Source organism: Notamacropus eugenii, chromosome 5 (genome assembly GCF_028372415.1).
Source record: "Notamacropus eugenii isolate mMacEug1 chromosome 5, mMacEug1.pri_v2, whole genome shotgun sequence".
Classification (NCBI taxonomy): Eukaryota; Metazoa; Chordata; class Mammalia; order Diprotodontia; family Macropodidae; genus Notamacropus; species Notamacropus eugenii.
Genome location: NC_092876.1, coordinates 418,027,255 through 418,043,451, shown reverse-complemented (window position 1 = coordinate 418,043,451; position 16,197 = coordinate 418,027,255). Strand labels below are relative to the sequence as shown.

General features: G+C 38.1%; 1 protein-coding gene and 1 pseudogene across 1 annotated transcript in view; one reads left to right on the top strand and one right to left on the bottom strand.

Annotated features, from left to right (window-relative positions):
- Nucleotides 1–801: 801 nt before the first annotated feature.
- Nucleotides 802–16,197, bottom strand: part of HLCS (holocarboxylase synthetase) — a 241,572-nt gene continuing 226,176 nt past the window's right edge. Inside the window, exons 8-11 of the mRNA XM_072614909.1 lie at nucleotides 12,159–12,319; nucleotides 6,810–6,924; nucleotides 2,853–3,066; nucleotides 802–2,135 (exon numbers count right to left, since the gene is read on the bottom strand). Coding sequence (XP_072471010.1) covers nucleotides 1,964–2,135; nucleotides 2,853–3,066; nucleotides 6,810–6,924; nucleotides 12,159–12,319 — 662 coding nt within the window. The 3' untranslated portion in view covers nucleotides 802–1,963. The remainder of the gene's footprint in view (nucleotides 2,136–2,852; nucleotides 3,067–6,809; nucleotides 6,925–12,158; nucleotides 12,320–16,197) is intronic.
- Nucleotides 7,931–9,241, top strand: LOC140503992 (PITH domain-containing protein 1 pseudogene; annotated as a pseudogene).

Below are 16,197 nucleotides of genomic sequence, written 5' to 3'. Positions count from 1 at the left end.
AAAGTAGAAATTTCCAAAATAGTATTGCAATTTAAACAAAATAAAATGAAACATGTTTTTCATTAAGTAACCCTCCCCGATGAGATTCAAAAATTAATGATGGTAATTGCAAGGGATGACTTATTTTTTGTCATAACATTGAAGAAAAAAATTCCTCACTATGTAGACAGGAGGTAGTTCGCTTTTTACTTCAGTGAAACTTCATAGACTATTTCTCACAGGTGAGTGCATTTTTGTAATTTTAGTGAAAGATTAAGAAAAAAACACAACTTGTGAGTCATTCCAAAAGAAGGCATATTGGGAGGATAAGGTTTTTATTTTTTGTTTTCCCTAATTCCAACTGAAGCCTTGTTTACAAAATCTATTTTTCTTTATATTAGATTTCCAGGGACTGGCTAATTTTAGCTAAATATGTTAATATTTCCTTGTTAAGAGGCTATCTGTGTCTCACTGCTACAGTCATTGTATGATGAAACTCCACAGTTTTTGCATCAACCTTCCTGAGTAAGAATAGTCTAGAGTGTGACACTGAGCAGTGAAGAGGTGTTGCACAGAGCTAGAAGCTCTGTCCCACTTTGCTTCCAATTATTTCACCAAGACTGGCAGGGAAAGTTTAGACAAAAAGTTAGAGTTGACAAGCAGCACATATGATTTGAAAGTTAAATGAAGATAACAATTTCATGGAAAAAGCATGGAGCACATCTGGAATAGGAAACACATGAAAAAAATGCTTCCTTTCTTTTGTTCTGTCTATATCAGATTCTTAACATCTTTTAAAGCCTTAAAAATAACTAACCAATACCGAGTCTTTTTTCTTGTTTTATTTCTTGACAATACAAAATGAGGGAGTAAGAAAGTTTACAGCTTACAAACCAAATGCTGAGATAAGCCATTCAGTCTTGAATTAGAGGCTAATCTAACCTGTTATCTTTTTAAAAATCTGTTCTTTTTAGGATTCGGTGAGTTTTCCACATCTCAAAACTAGACTTAGAACTGTTTAGAAGGTCCCAATCCTCTAGTACAGGATGTCCCAAAAATCTCAGGCAATTTTGACTTCAATAGCTTATTACTTCACTAAGTCTTATGGAATATCCTGGATAACACACACTCTACAGATGTGATTATGCCACCATCAGGCACTCTACCCTCTTGCTGTCAACTTCACACACCACCAATCTCCTTTAAAGATCCTGAGTTTGAGCTTAAAAATTTACTCATCTCTTGAACTTGTTGTAAATTTCAATACGTGAAATTTGTACTCCCACTCTCCAAATAAATTTACTATAAATTAGTGATTTTCCACTACATCTTCAATCTCTTTTCACACATGTTAAATTTCTTTAGCCACTTAAGTAAAACAAATGATAATGAAATAAATAATAAGCACCGCCTCTGAAAAGTATTTACTCTTTTTTTTCTTAACAAAGAAACGCCAAGTGTCAACACATGTTCTCTTTGTAAAACATCTCCCTGGTTGAGCAGAAAGGATATTACTGAACCCCATAACTGAACAATGACTCAAGCCTGGAGGACTGTTGTTTGTCTTCTTTTTAAAGAGAATAGGGGTGAGGTCTTTACTATTGTGAAAATATCTAAATTCTCCCTGTACTATTTCCAAATAAGAGCTATATGTGTCAATAAACACCCATTTAAATATAAGAAGGGAAAGGCTGGTGACTCTTCTCAAAAGGAGGCAGAAATAAATGGTAAACAAAAAGAGTAACAAAAAGGCATGAGAAAAGTCACTAAAGAAGGAAAACACCTCTAGCACCCACAAACCCAAACTGATCTTCATGATTGGTAGGCTTAGGAAAGACCTAAGAAATCAAACAGGAATGTATTTGCAGGTGGTTGCGCACTTTTGCCTTAAACTAATTTCAACTAGATGGGGCACACTGGGTTGTTGTGATCATCACAGTTGAGTGCCGGACATAACAGGCAGCCATTTCATTGACTCCCATGACTACTGGTATTTGGGGATGATGAGGTTTCTCAGCATGTCAAAAGAGTTGCCATCTGGATGCACAGTCACAACATCCCCTCCTTCTTGATGAACTTGAAGGAAGCCAGAATCATCGACACCAACAATCCATACCATTGGCCCCTCATCGCTTCCCAGACGGACTTGCTGACCACTGTAGATCAAGAGCAGTGGAGTTAATTACTTGGAAATATGATACAACATCTTAAGTGAAGGTATGCAAATGCATAAATCTTCACAATCTATACACAACTATGTCACACAGTTATTTTGGAGGGGCTTAAGAGCTGAAATTTACCAGACTCTGTGTGAGATTTGAATTGTTTTTATAACTAGTAAAATAAAGAGACCGATGAAAAATCCAAGACAAGGGTTATGAATCTCTTAAAGCCAATGTTCCTCTTCAAGTTTTATATATTACACAATAATGATTTTGATACATTATGCTTTATTTTCTACACAATTAAAACTCTACTTGAATTAAAAATTTTTTTCAACTCCAGTTTTGTTCTGTTCTAAAAACAAAATAGATTCAGTGTAGATGAGAAGAGGATTGAAAAAAATCTGAAAAAATTTGAAAAAAAAAATTTAAAGAAGTTATTTAGAAAAGAACTTTTCAGTGTGGAGGGAATTATGTGAGGGAGGGAAAACCTGTAAGTTAAACTAATTCTTATGCTATTTCTGATTAATATTATGATTATGAGTTTAAAAAAGTAGAGATTTTATGAAATGACATTCTGGCTATTGTTTGAAATAGAGGGTCTTAAATATCCAGGTGAACACTTAGGAGACTCATGAGAATTAACCTTTTATGAACTCTTTCTCTGACAATGGAGCTCAAAAGGAAGTTTAAAGAAGAAATGCCACCAACCTGTGCACCCAGTATTTATAATACAGAGGAAGAATTGCATTAGGTCCTTTATCCTGAAATGCATCTATCAGTCTCTCCAACACAGTTACTGTTCTTGCAATAAGATAATCCACACGGAACAGACTTAAATTTTTGTTGTGCTTCTTATTATATTCTATGATGAGATCATTGACGCATATAGTAGGGTTGCTGTTATTTACGTTAAGTCCACAGCCTGAAACAACAATAAACAACAAATATAAGGACGACACAAACAGCTCCTCTTATTCTCAGGAAATCAATATTGAAAAATAAATGGTTTTACACTGAAATCAGTTGGAAAGCTGATTTCTTTCCTCTCCCAAATTAGATTTCTAAGCATTACATTATCTTTCTTGTAATTTCTGCTTCTCTCCCCTTTTCCTCAGCCTGCACAGTATTTTTTTTCTCTGATCATCTGGAAAAGGACTTTCTGATGCCATCTTCCTTTTCATCCTTCCCCCCCGCCCTTGATAATTGTCAGGCAGACCAGTCCTAATATCTCCTACTCATATTCACTGTTACTGTAAACAAAAAGTCATGGTGGAAAATGATAATTTGAGGCAGAAAAGCCAAAATAGATTAATCTTTAAAGCAAAGCTGCTCACAATGGAGCAGGCAAACAGGTTTCCCAGAATTACTTCTGACTGTAATTGAGGTAATGAAACCTAGAGCTCTAGATCAGGCCAGATCTGACAGAAAACGAGATCTTCAGTTATTCCTCCCACATCACCAGGGCACATGTTTGGGAGTGGCGACTTTTAGCAAAAAAGAAAATCGTGGCTCAGTTGAAAAACCCAGTGGATCCAAACCTTGGTTATGAGGGACTTTATAATAGATTTGTGTTTCATTGTAACATCCCTGGAACTCTCCTTTATCCCCCTGAGATCCCTGGCTATGAATAACAATGCTAACATCCCATGTCAACCTTATATGCAGACTTTGTGTTGGTCTTCTTTTCTCTCCCTCACTTGTTAGTGTTCTAGCCTTCCTTAAATCAGGTTGTATTTATTTACCTTTGTATATGTTTTCTCCCTCAATAAAAAGTAAACTTCTTGAGAGCAAAGAATTTTTGGTCTGGCACTTCTCTCCCCATTGCCTATCACAGGACATAGTGGGTGCCTGATAAGTGTTTGCTGAATTGAATTCAATTGGTACTAACTATAGATCACTGACTTCTATCTCATTATTTTACAAACATTTTCTCTTCACTGGAAAGTTCTGTTTGGTTTACCCCATGATGGCCAATTTGAGAATCAAAGACCAAGAGAAAATGGCTTTTTTCCAGATGCTGTGCTAAGTCCAGGCTAGCTCAAGGTGAACTACAACACGCTCAGTTTACCTCGACTTATATAACTGCTGAGTCTGAATTTCACAGCAAGAATAAGAGTATGATTTCCTCATCATCCAAGTACTACTCGTAGTGCTATTCTAAAGGAAAGTGTATCCAACTCATTTAAATCATATTTAGTCCATGTTGGAGCTCAGCCGATGTTAAAGATTGGTAAAGGGAACATCTAACAATTACATAGTATATTTATTTAGTGTAAATAAACTATAGTCTGTTGCAAGTCCGCCTAGACAAACTAGAATAAATGAGTTCTAGTCCTGGCTCTGCCATGTACTATGGGACCTTGAATAATTCACTTAACTATTCAGGACCTCAGTATGCTTATATATAAGATGAGGGGCTTAGATTAGATAAAATAGATTAGATAATCTCTAAATCCCTTTTCAGCTCCAAAATCTCTATGACTCAATCTACCACAGATAATGTCAACTGACTGGCTAAGAGAGAGTGAGGGAGAGGCAAGAATAATGATTCTGAGGCTGCTGAACCCACCTAGGTTGTAGCATGAAAGTCTTTAACAAAATTCAGGCAGTTTGCAAGAGACGAGGAAGTGAGTGGGAGATGAGGAAGTGGAGGCAATGAGTGCAAATAACTTTTTGGCTGGGAAAGTAAGTTTGGTTATGAAAAGAGGAAGTACAGGAAAACAATTTGAGGAGACGGCAGGGTCAAGTGAACATTTTTTTTTTTTAAGGATGGGGAGACCTGGACATGTTTGTAGGCACTAAGGAAGAAGCCAGTGGACAAGGAGATATTGAAGATGATAAGAGCTAGAAAACAGATGAGATCAAAGACATACAAAAAAGAAGAGAATTGAGAGCACAAAGGAAGATGTAGGCACAGGAAGATGGAAAGTGGGGAGAGGTGTGGCTTAGAAGGGCAGAAGGGAGAGAGCAGGAAACAGTAGAAGGTAGATGCAGACTCTGAATTACAAAGTCTTGAGGGAATTTATTGGTTGGTTGTTGCCCTTCATTCTCCACAAAGATCAAAATGACATCACGATGTTGGGGTCAAATTACCATGTGTCCAACTGTGACCAATCAGACCAACACAAGCTGGGTGGGGCACAATTGGTCCATAAGAGCATCTGCTGTGGAGATGTCTCTAAATTTGAGCATCTCACATTTTTGAGCCACTGCAATTCTGCTTTGCTTACAGCATGCAGCGTCTTTTTTGATGAGGGCATGCCATGCTGGACATTCCTGTGCCAATGTCACCCATGTCTCACAGTCGATACCGAAGTTCTTTGGAGAGACCTTGAGAGTCCTCGTATTCCTTCTTCTGACCTCCATGTGAGTGCTCTCCATAAAATACTCTTCTGGCAAGCACATGACATTCAAACAATGTGACTTTTTACTAGCCATGGGATGGCAGAAATACCAATTGACTGTGATCCTCTAGGACAAAGGTTTCCATATTTTTATGATAAATAAATTTTCCCACTAGGTGCTTTGATCGGGGTTAGACTGTAACTGTCTTAAAGGATCAGTGATTGGCTCAAAAGGTTTGGAGTTTGCACAGCAGTTGAGAAGGAATGAAATGTGAGAGAGTTTTAAGCAGCAATGGGTGAAGACTAGGTATTGTTGTATTGTAGGCAAGCCCTGTGAGTGACTATTTTGGGGAGGATTGGGAAGTAATTCACCTTCCCACCCTTTGATTGATCACGTTCCATGGCCCTTCAGGTCACCCTGCCCCCTACTTTGAAGACCACTGCTCCAGGGTCACAGATGACCACTGCTCTAAAATAACATGATTTCATGATGTTATGGTGGATTTCAGCACCTCGGACAATATTGTTTCAAACAGCAGGTGTTAAACCAGAAAGGAAATCAGGTTGGGAATCTGAAATAATAAACGTCTAGTGATTAGGTCTCCAAGAACCTGACTAAACTCTGGAATCACTTTCTTTGCCTCATCCCAAGATGACAGGTTATGATACACTCAGAAAATACTCTCGTTGGCTCCTATTTCAGTCTGTGGTCTGAGGCTCTGGCCTTGGAAAGGGTCCTTGCAACAAGGGACAGGAAAACTGGGCATTCAAATATTATGAAGAGGTGAGACACTGAAGTAGAACGTGGAAGTTAGTTGTTTCTACTTTCGGCACTAAGTCCAGAGGAGGCCTCTGAATCTAGGAGCCAAGAGGAACTAGGGCTTGACCTTCACTCTCTCATGTCCAGCAATGAAAAAAGTTAAGAAGGAGATATTGGTCAGGACTTTGGTGACAGTAGCAAAAAGACTGTTCTGGGGAAGAAAGACTCCAAGATGGGCTAGGGCTAGGATACCCACAAATATCTTCAGTGTTACCACAACTTTGCTCCTAATCGCAGGCTCCCAGATCTACTAATCTGGTAAATTTCAAAGGACTGGATAAATTATTTAGAACCTCCAAACTTCTTAAGTAATCTCCTAACTGACCTAGTCCCTTCTAACAGCAGCATCTTGAGTATTCTGTGAGCATGGATAAAAAACTATAGAGCAAATGGGATGAAAAACTGAAAGTAGCTGTTGCATAATCTGTTTTTACTTTCCACTTGAAGATAATTTTATTATGTTATCTCCAAAACTGTTGGTAAAACAACATAAAAACTTACCAATAAGTATATAAAAAGTTGTTCCCACAAGTGTTGAGTTGACCAAAACTCCACCAAGCTTCATTTGATCACTGTAGTAGATATCATTGGGCCACTTTACTCGTAAGTTGATATCCTATAGAAAAACTCATACATTAATCATAGGTTCATTTAGTTTAAAGGGACCTTAGGAGGTCATCTAGATAAAAAAGCAAACTTGGGTGAATCATCTTGAAATTAATATACTCTGGGACCTACTGTTCTTTCCTTCCCATAATCCAACACTAGGCTCAAGATACCTCATTGGACAACGGAGACAAAGACTTAGAAAAATTTAACACCAACCTCAGTGTCTTCTGCCTTTGTCAAAATTCATTGACTAAAAACAAAAACAACAAAAATAGTCCCCAAGAAAGTAAAACCAAAAATGAAAAAAAAAACCCTAATTGAGACTACCCATTGGGTTAGTGGCACGATTTAAATATTAAAATACTCATGTATTTGAATATTCCTTCCAATGATGAAGATCACTGCCTATTCTATTTGACTCTTGTCCAATACATTTAGTAAAACAAGGTACACCCAACATACTAAAGGCCTTCTTTGCTTTCTCCTATCTTACAAATACTGATGTTACATTCAGCCTGATCTATGATTCCTTTCCCTCATCATATGATCAGTCCATTTCCTTTTTCTATCATACATTTCCTTTACTCCCATTCTCCAAAGTTCTTTATTTACTATGTTACATTCAGCATATATTTATCACATGCCTCCTCACTGTACTGTGTAATATTAATTTTAAATTCTTTGGAGACTATTGTGTTCCATGTTTTGCAGTCAAGTAATAACATAGGTATATTACTGGTATTAAAAGGAAGATCTTTGTTTCTGGGAGAAATTTGGGGTCATTAAAGGAACTTTGCAATTTCCTGAAGGCAAGCCAGCCTGCTCTTCTCTGTGTCTTTGCTCAAGTTGTTTTTCCTTAACTTCTAAAGTGCTTTGTCTCTCTCATGTGTTTCTCCTGAACTATACTTTCTCATCTATTTTAGCCCATTCTCATCTGCTCCTAGCTTTGCATTAAGGTATCAGAGTATACACTGATTTGATCTGGAAGTTCTTATTTGGAAAAATTAAACATCATGAAAACAATTGCAGTTTGTGCTTTAACATCAGTTGCTGAGGACAAAGAGAGCAGAGAAATTCTACGAAGAAGTAGGTGAAACCTTACAATTACACTCCATGCGCTCTGATTCTACAACATGCAATAATAAATAAAATAACATTTTGTAGGCATCAAAGACAAAAAATTTCACGTTCTTTGGGGCCAAACTGGTTTCCAGTGTTTCCAGGAATTCTTGTCAAAAAAAGAAATAATAAATAAATAACAAAACGAACAGTTAATGAAATAAGACCCTTGGAAGCATCAAAGACAAAAACATTCACATCAATCAGAATAAATCAAAGGAAAAATGAGAGTAGACATCACAAAATGAGAAGAAGATCAAACGGCACTGAGAGTTTGGCTTTCTTTTAGTGGTTATTTTATTTACATCACTGTAGCCATTATGTAAATTTTTCTTTGGTTCTGCTTTGTTCCTTTTCATCGTTCATTAGTCCATACAAATCTTCCCAGATTTCTCTGAGTTCTTATGACTCATAGCTGCTTACCATAAAATGACATCCTACTTGACATATTTTTGATATACTGATGTATGTTATAAGGTACCATAAGTCTGTCATCCATTTGCCAATCGATGAGCACCTACTTTGTTTTCAATTGTTTGCTTCCCTAAAAAGTTCTTTTAAGAATTTTTTGGGATGTCGCAAGGGCACATGGCAGGGGTGCGGAGCACAAGGAGCCACTGGAGCAGTGCAGCCTGGCCTACGGGCTGTACCTGCCCATCAACCTGGAGCGCCTGCAGTGCCTCAATGAGAGGCCTGAGGGCAGTGGCCACGGTGTCTTCAAGCCATGGGAGGAGCGGCTGACCACACCAAAGTTTACAGATAACGTTAAACTGAAAGGAATCATTATTCGGGAGAGAACAATGACTCCCTTCCTTCAGAGATGACACAGTTCAGAAACATTCCAAAAATGTCTTTGATGATACAGACCAAGAACCTGATCGGACTTTTAGTCTAAATCAAGACAATGGAGAATTCGAATATGTTACAAAAATTTCTCATTTTTCAAATGTCTATCATCTCACTATTCATATTTCAAAAAACTTTGGCGCCCACACCACAAAGGTGTTTTATATTGGACCGAGATGCATGGACATGAGGTGACTACTTGCAATTATGAAGCATCAGCTAATCCGGCAGATCACAAGGTCCAGCAGGTCATCCAGCAGGTCACCCCACAGATGCACTTCATTTCTTAAAGGCAAGCGGGGGCTCCCACAGAAGCTGTTGTGTCAGAGATGATGTAAGACAACCGTTTTGGAAGGAAAAAGATGGGGCTTGAGGGAGATATGGCTATGGCAGCTTCCCTCAAAGCTTTATTGCTGGGGGCCTGAAAACTGAGGACACCAAACCACTGGCAAAGGCCACTGGATTGTTGAGGACATTTTGGCACCGTGGGCACTGTAGACACTGGGTCTTGAGCCTTTTGGAAATCTGGAAGTCATGCATAGACCTCGATTTCCCAGTTTGGATGTGGCTGTGGACTCTTTAAATGTTTTTATCCCTTTGTGGCAGGACTTGTGTGCGACCTTTTAAACAATCAGTGATCACCACTACTGCGTTGCCTGCATTCCAGGATCTTGAGTCGTTGCTCATGGCATCTGCCAGTAAGATCTCCATCTTGAAACACCTCTTTCTGCCTTCTCCCTCCTGTTTGTGTGAAGTATTTTGTGCTTGTTGTGGCCAAGCCATTCTTATCTACCAGGTAATTGCTACCCCTTCTTGAAGTATCCAGGGATTGTGGCTATAAAGCTAATCTCTTGATCACATTTACAGCTTTGCACCCTTTCTTCCTGCCTTTGATAACCAACCGAGGGGCAGTGTGTGCTGGAATTGTTCACATGGGTATGGCCATCTTGGTGGTGACATTGGGAATGAGGAAAAGCATTGTTTATGGTACGATGCTTAATGCTTCTTAGAAACCAGAAATCTTTGAGCTCTTTCATGCACAGCTTTCTCCCCTGGTCCTAAGTCAACACACCTAGGACAGCTAAGAAGCACAAAGATACGCCAACCACTGGTGGCTCCACTCCCTTCTCCCTCAGCCCTAGGTCACCCAAAACCCCAGTCCAAAGGGCTAGGCACAGAAAAACCCACCACCATTCAGGCAACAAAGAAGAACGACCAGATTGTGGGGCAGAACAGGCATAAAACTGCCACCAGAGGCAGGCTCTGGGGGAATGCAGAGGTCTCCTGCATGGCCTAGCTAAAACATGAGGCACATCCTTTGAGAACTACTGTCTTTCAGGTTATACAAACTGTTTTCCCATTTTTTGAACTGTTCCTTTTTAAGAACATTATAGTCATTCCCCCATAGACACTCTATTTCAATATATATATGCATATATACATACATACGTATATATATATATATATATATATATATATATATATATATATATATATATATATTCCTTGTAACAAAGGCAATTGGCTGAAGAAAGAGACTGCCCGCGCACCCCAGGCCTACAGTGTCTGCAACATTCCATACCTCTCCTCTATCAAAAGGAGAGATGTTCTTCGTTCTCTGGAACTAAAATTATTCACTGCAATGGTTTTGTGTTTAGCTGTCTTTTAGTCTTAGTCACTGTTTAGTGCTTTTTTGGCTTGGCTGTCTTCATTCTGTATCACTTCATGTAAATCTTCCTAAATTTCTCTTAATTGCTCAATTAAATGACCTAAAACAGGGGTGGGGACCTGCGACCTTGAGGTCGCATGTGTCCTTCTAGGTCCTCAAGTGTAGCTCTTTGACTAAATCCAAGTTTGCAGAACAAATTCTTTTATTAATGTCATTTGTTCTGCAAAGTTTGGATTCAGTCAAAGCCACACTTGAGGACCTAGAGGGTCACATGTGGCCTCTAGAATAACATCTCTTCCAGCCCTAAACCCATGAATCTGTGATCCTGCGTCAAACTGTCTTAAATTTTAGATTTTATTTGTGTAAACATAAACCCACAGGCTAATAATGGACACTTGCATCTACTTATTAATTAAGCTCAAAAATCTTTGTAGTAATATGTATTTCAAACCTTTTCAAGCCACAAAAGCAAGGTCAAATTAAAAAGAAACAACAGCAACCAACATCCATTTCTGAGTGCAATATTTTATTTCTTTTCTCAAGTGCTAAACTCATTACTTTGTTCCATTTCTGCTAGTATTAAACCATTTGCTCTCGCTGTAAGATTTTATAGTCTCAGTTTTCAAAGTGAAAATTTACAGTCCAAATTCTGAAGCCTGGATGTTAAGGCATGTAACTGAACACTTCGACTCCAGCAGTGCTACTGGGTGCTACAATAAATTTCATGTGTAAATGTGTATGTCACTGATTTGATATAATATAGGAAACATATGTCTGAGTTCACTACTTCTGTAAAATGCCAGCGTTTTACAAGTAGCAAATATTAGGAAATGGCAACATTAAAAGGCAGTTATATAAGGAGATGAAGATCATTGATTCTTTATTTGAACGCTAATTTTCCCAAGAGACATACTCTTAATTGCTTAATTTCAACCAAAAAATAAGTGTGAGGAAAAAAAATCTTTTCTTACTGACCAAATGAAATTCTCCTTGTAAGATCTGGGGAGTAAGAGGGCAAAGAAGACTCGTGGAACCAAGGGAAATTGGGAAGAAAGGAGGCAATGAGTTATTCACTTTCTTGACCTCATCTTCATCACATAGGAAATGATGCATCTGGCAAAGACAACATAGCAAGCAGATCTGTCTTTATAGCCAATAAAAATGGTCACAAGTGAGCGTGGCTGCCTAAACCTCAGTCAGATACATGAAGCATATCTTTCTTATGAATAGACTGTGTTGAATAAAAGGTAAAGAATAAGAAGTCTTTTCTTTAAGTCTATAAAACAAACATATTTGCCAAAAAAAAAAAAATCAGACAGTTTCAACTCAGTCCACTGCTTAAATAAAAGTTGGTTTTCCATGTTTGGGAAGTCTGTGAAATCTGGCTCCGCAAAGGCAGAACGCAGAAGGAATGTGAGAGAGTAAAGAAATCTTGAAACAACGCACCAAGCTCCATGTCCTTTGAGCTCTGTATAGATCAAATTTAGAGTATAAGTTGATCAAGTCTTAAAATTTATGCTAAAATAAATCCTGAAAAATCCCTAAACGTAGATTTAGTAGTGATTTAGAAACATGTGATTTTTAAGTGATTTAGAACATGTATGTACCTGATACTCAGGAATGGATCGGACTGCCTCCACTACCGCCAGAGACATCAAGTGCTGAACATATGGAATTCTCTGCCCCAGATGAGAATATAGGGGGACGCAGATGTGTAAAGTAGAAAGAGAACATCCCAAAGGACTAAGCCAGACATTGCCACCACGACCTGGGGAGGACAAGAACCATTAAAAAATGTATTATTTTGATATACGTACTACAGGCTTCCTAATACATAGGTTTATGTTTGTGCATGTGATACGTACACTTCAATATTTTAGTGGTTTGTGATTTCATCAGTGTGGGCACTTACTATATCAAAACAGATAGCTCTTCTTGCATATCTTCGAATCCTTTACAATTCTTATGTCTTTTTTTAATGCTAATGCTAGTGAAGAAATATTCAACCATAAAAAGCACTGATTACCTAAAATTCTTAGGGAATAAGATCTTCTGGTTAATTGAACTGTCACTTCCACGCTATGATGAGACATCAGAATAGAAAATAAAAGGAAAATTAAATTATGTGCTTACTAAAGGCAAGACATAATAGTAACTTTTTTTTGAATTAATAGCCACTGCAACAAAACATACCAAAAATTTTCATTTAATATTGAGTTCTGTACACATATGCTCACTACCACTGTACTTTAAGTTGATGTCTACCACTCCCCTCCCCCTGGGCTCTGAGTGTATTTGAGGGAGAGTATGCCTCCGATGTTGGGGGAAATGCTTTGTAATTACTATTCTTGTCATATCATTTAAGTTAATGTCTTTGACAAAGTACTAAGAGTACTGGCAGATTGTTAAAAGAAAGCACACTGCTGGGGGCTTGTAAACTTGTGTTCAGCAACATAGCCATCCGCAGGATTACTCCTAGAATTCTGGAAGAAGCATAATCCACTCCTCGGGGTTTGCAACTTGTCAGTGGCAAACTTGTGAGTGGAGTTAGTGAGCCCCAAAGGGAAGGTATTCCACGTCTATACACACATCTTGTCTCTTTCATTAAAATGTAAGTTCCATAAGGATCTTCAGGCACTTAGCACAATACCTGGCTCATAATAGGTGTTTAATAAATGCTTGTTGATTGATAATTATTTTTTATAAGGTTTCCTGTAGCGTGCCAGATGGCTCTCCAAAAAGACTCTAGAAGTTTGCGATCCCAATAACTATGAAGTAAACCTGTTTCTCCACAGTCCCTCTAACACTGAGTTTTATTGTTTTTAATTGTAGTATGGTGTACTATACCTCTGAGTTGTTGCAACTTGCATTTCTTTGACTAGTGAATCTGAATTTTTGTATTTATTAATGATTGCCTATTCATATACTGTGACCATTTTGCCAATAAATCTTAAATCTTCGTAACTTTAAAAAAATTTCTCATATAATTTGAATCTCAATTTGAAAAACTATCTTTTATGCCAAAAAGATTTTTAACCAACCTTTTCTTTTTCTTTTGATTATACTGTTACAAGCATTAAAAAATTTTTAATGCGATTAAGCCCATCTGTTTTATATCTAATAATTCCTTCTATTTGTTAAGCATCAGGGGAGAGCTATTTCTCTTCCACAACTGAGACAAGCACACTACTCCATTTTTTACATTCTTTATGGAGTTATTTTTCATAATTATGTCCATCAACCACGGGAACTTACTGAGGCATATGGTGTGGGAGGTGCACCAAAATCCATCTCTTGTCAAGTGGCTGGACAGTTTTGCCAAGTATGTTTGTCAAAAACAGAAGAAAGGATTCATTATTATTTTCCATAAATTTGTCCAACGTTAATCTTTTTTATATTTGGCTGAGTGTCTGCACTCTCTTCTATTCTGTTCATCTATTTATTTTTTACCTGTTGTGAGTTTTGATGCTGGCTAATTTATGTATTTTAAAGATTACATTTCTTTTGTAATGAAAGAAATCAACAGCTGTCATAATCTAAGACTTACTGGTTTATGCAATGGGTAATTTTTCCAAAAGAGACTTTATTAATCATTTGGGGAAGACTGGATATCATTCAAAACTAAGCTTTGCTTAAGGAGGTTTTCCTGGGATAATTCCACATATGGATGTAAAGAGTGTAAGGAAAAACGTGCTTCATTTTCTTTGGTACCAATACCAAAATACTCCCCTAAGACTGAACCTGGTCCACTTGAGTCTAAAGCCAGGTCCCTTTATCAGCAGAGGGGTCCACTGGGGCTGCAGGTGACATCTTGCTATAGAAAGCTCCTCCCATTGGGCAACCAGCAGTCAAATCCTGGATCTCTTGAGAGCTGGAGATAGCCACTAGTTGCTTTGGCTGTCTCTGGGCTGCTGCATTTATGAACTCCTCTTGCATTATTGTTGTTTGGTGGTGTTTAAGAAGCAAATAATTTTTTAAATTCTGGTTTTCTTCCTAAAAATGTTTCAAGTCACCTTGCTCTTTACTGTGAGACCAATTATTCTTCAGAATCTAGTATTTATTTTCTGGTGGGAGCAGAATAGTCTTGTGTTGCTTTTTAAATTGAGTCCCTTTGTATTTTAAGTCTTTCTCCTGATCACTTGCAGTACCTGTTTCTGAATTAAATTGCTAAATTTAAACATTATGTGGTATGGAGTTTGCAGTCTTGGGTCTCCCCCTCAACCCATTCCCAGGAAATAATTTCTGAATTCTTTTCACTGGTATTTCATTTTCTACGCTGAGAAGTTCTGGGCACTTCTGAATGACTTTCTACACTGTGGTTTAAAACTTTTGCCCTGTTGTGTTCTTCTATGAAACTTTAACACCAGTTGTCTCTCTGCATTGTCTGACAAATGAGTATGTTTTCCTTGCAAACAGAGTTCATTTTCTTTTAAGGGCTTTTTGTTTTGCTTTGTTTTTCACTTTTCTTCCAGATTGTCCTTCACTTCTGTATATTTGCATTCCAAATCCGTTGTTCTTTCTTTTGTTTCTCTGGTGAGACTACCGACTGAAGATTGCAATTTTTCTATTCTGTCCATTCTATTTGGTATGCAGCCCACAAACTCTGCTTTCATAATTCTCATTTCTCCTTTGAACCCCTCAGGAATAACATTTTGTAGTTCCATGTTCTCATATTCTAGAGTCCTCTGTCTCATCAAGTGTTGGATCATTTTCCTTTTTTTTGCAGTATTTTTTCATAGGTTCTTGAACTTGTTTATTAGATCTTCCTGAGATCTTTGGTAATTTCAGTCTCTCCTCCACCAACTTTTATTTCCTCTTAACTTTCTGACTCTTCTTTCTGATGATGCTTTCCTTGAGAGCTAGATCTCAAAGCATCTCAGCCCCCTCCATCACTGGACGACTCATGATTCTCCAACTTAGGTCTCTTGCGCTGAGACTTTGGGGAGGTCAGGACTGGCCAGAGCTGGATGCTGGACTCTTTCCCTTAGGCTTAGAGGAGTGCTACATAGCACTCCACTCCTCCCCCAACTCCCAACCTCCACCCCCCCACCCAAACTCCCCCACCCCAACTCCAGTCACACACACATAGCTTTATGTTCTGGAATTCTTTTCTACTCCCTCTGGACAGTTCACAGAGATGTCATTCAAAGCCTGCTTGCTACTATGCAGTTATGGTCCCCAGTATGTTTTTGCTCCTTAAGTGCTACTGCCTGCCTGTTTCTGCTTAAGCAAATTCCCAGAGCCTGGAGCTGGAGTCCCCATGGCATTGGAAAGAGAAAGGAGGACCAAAGCGTGGGGTTGGATTTCACTGCAAGTCCCAACTGATGTGCCTGATAATGTCCTTGGGTCTACTAGTACAGCCTTACTGTTACTGGTATGGAAGGTAGAGGAGGAGAGCTAAATGAGCTCAGAGTCAGTTTATGGATTTCTTCATTTTACCTTCTTTTGGATTTTGGGTGAACTAGACCAAGGAGATAGCTGAATTGCTTTTTTCTTTGGCAAGTCATATTTCTGTTTTGAAGAAGTTTGAGAAACTGTGAAGGTCAGAAAAAGATGTCTAGTCTTCCATCTTGCTATTCACATGACTCTGGTATGATCTTTTAATATTATAAGGCTGGATATCCATTTAGAATGTATGATAGACTA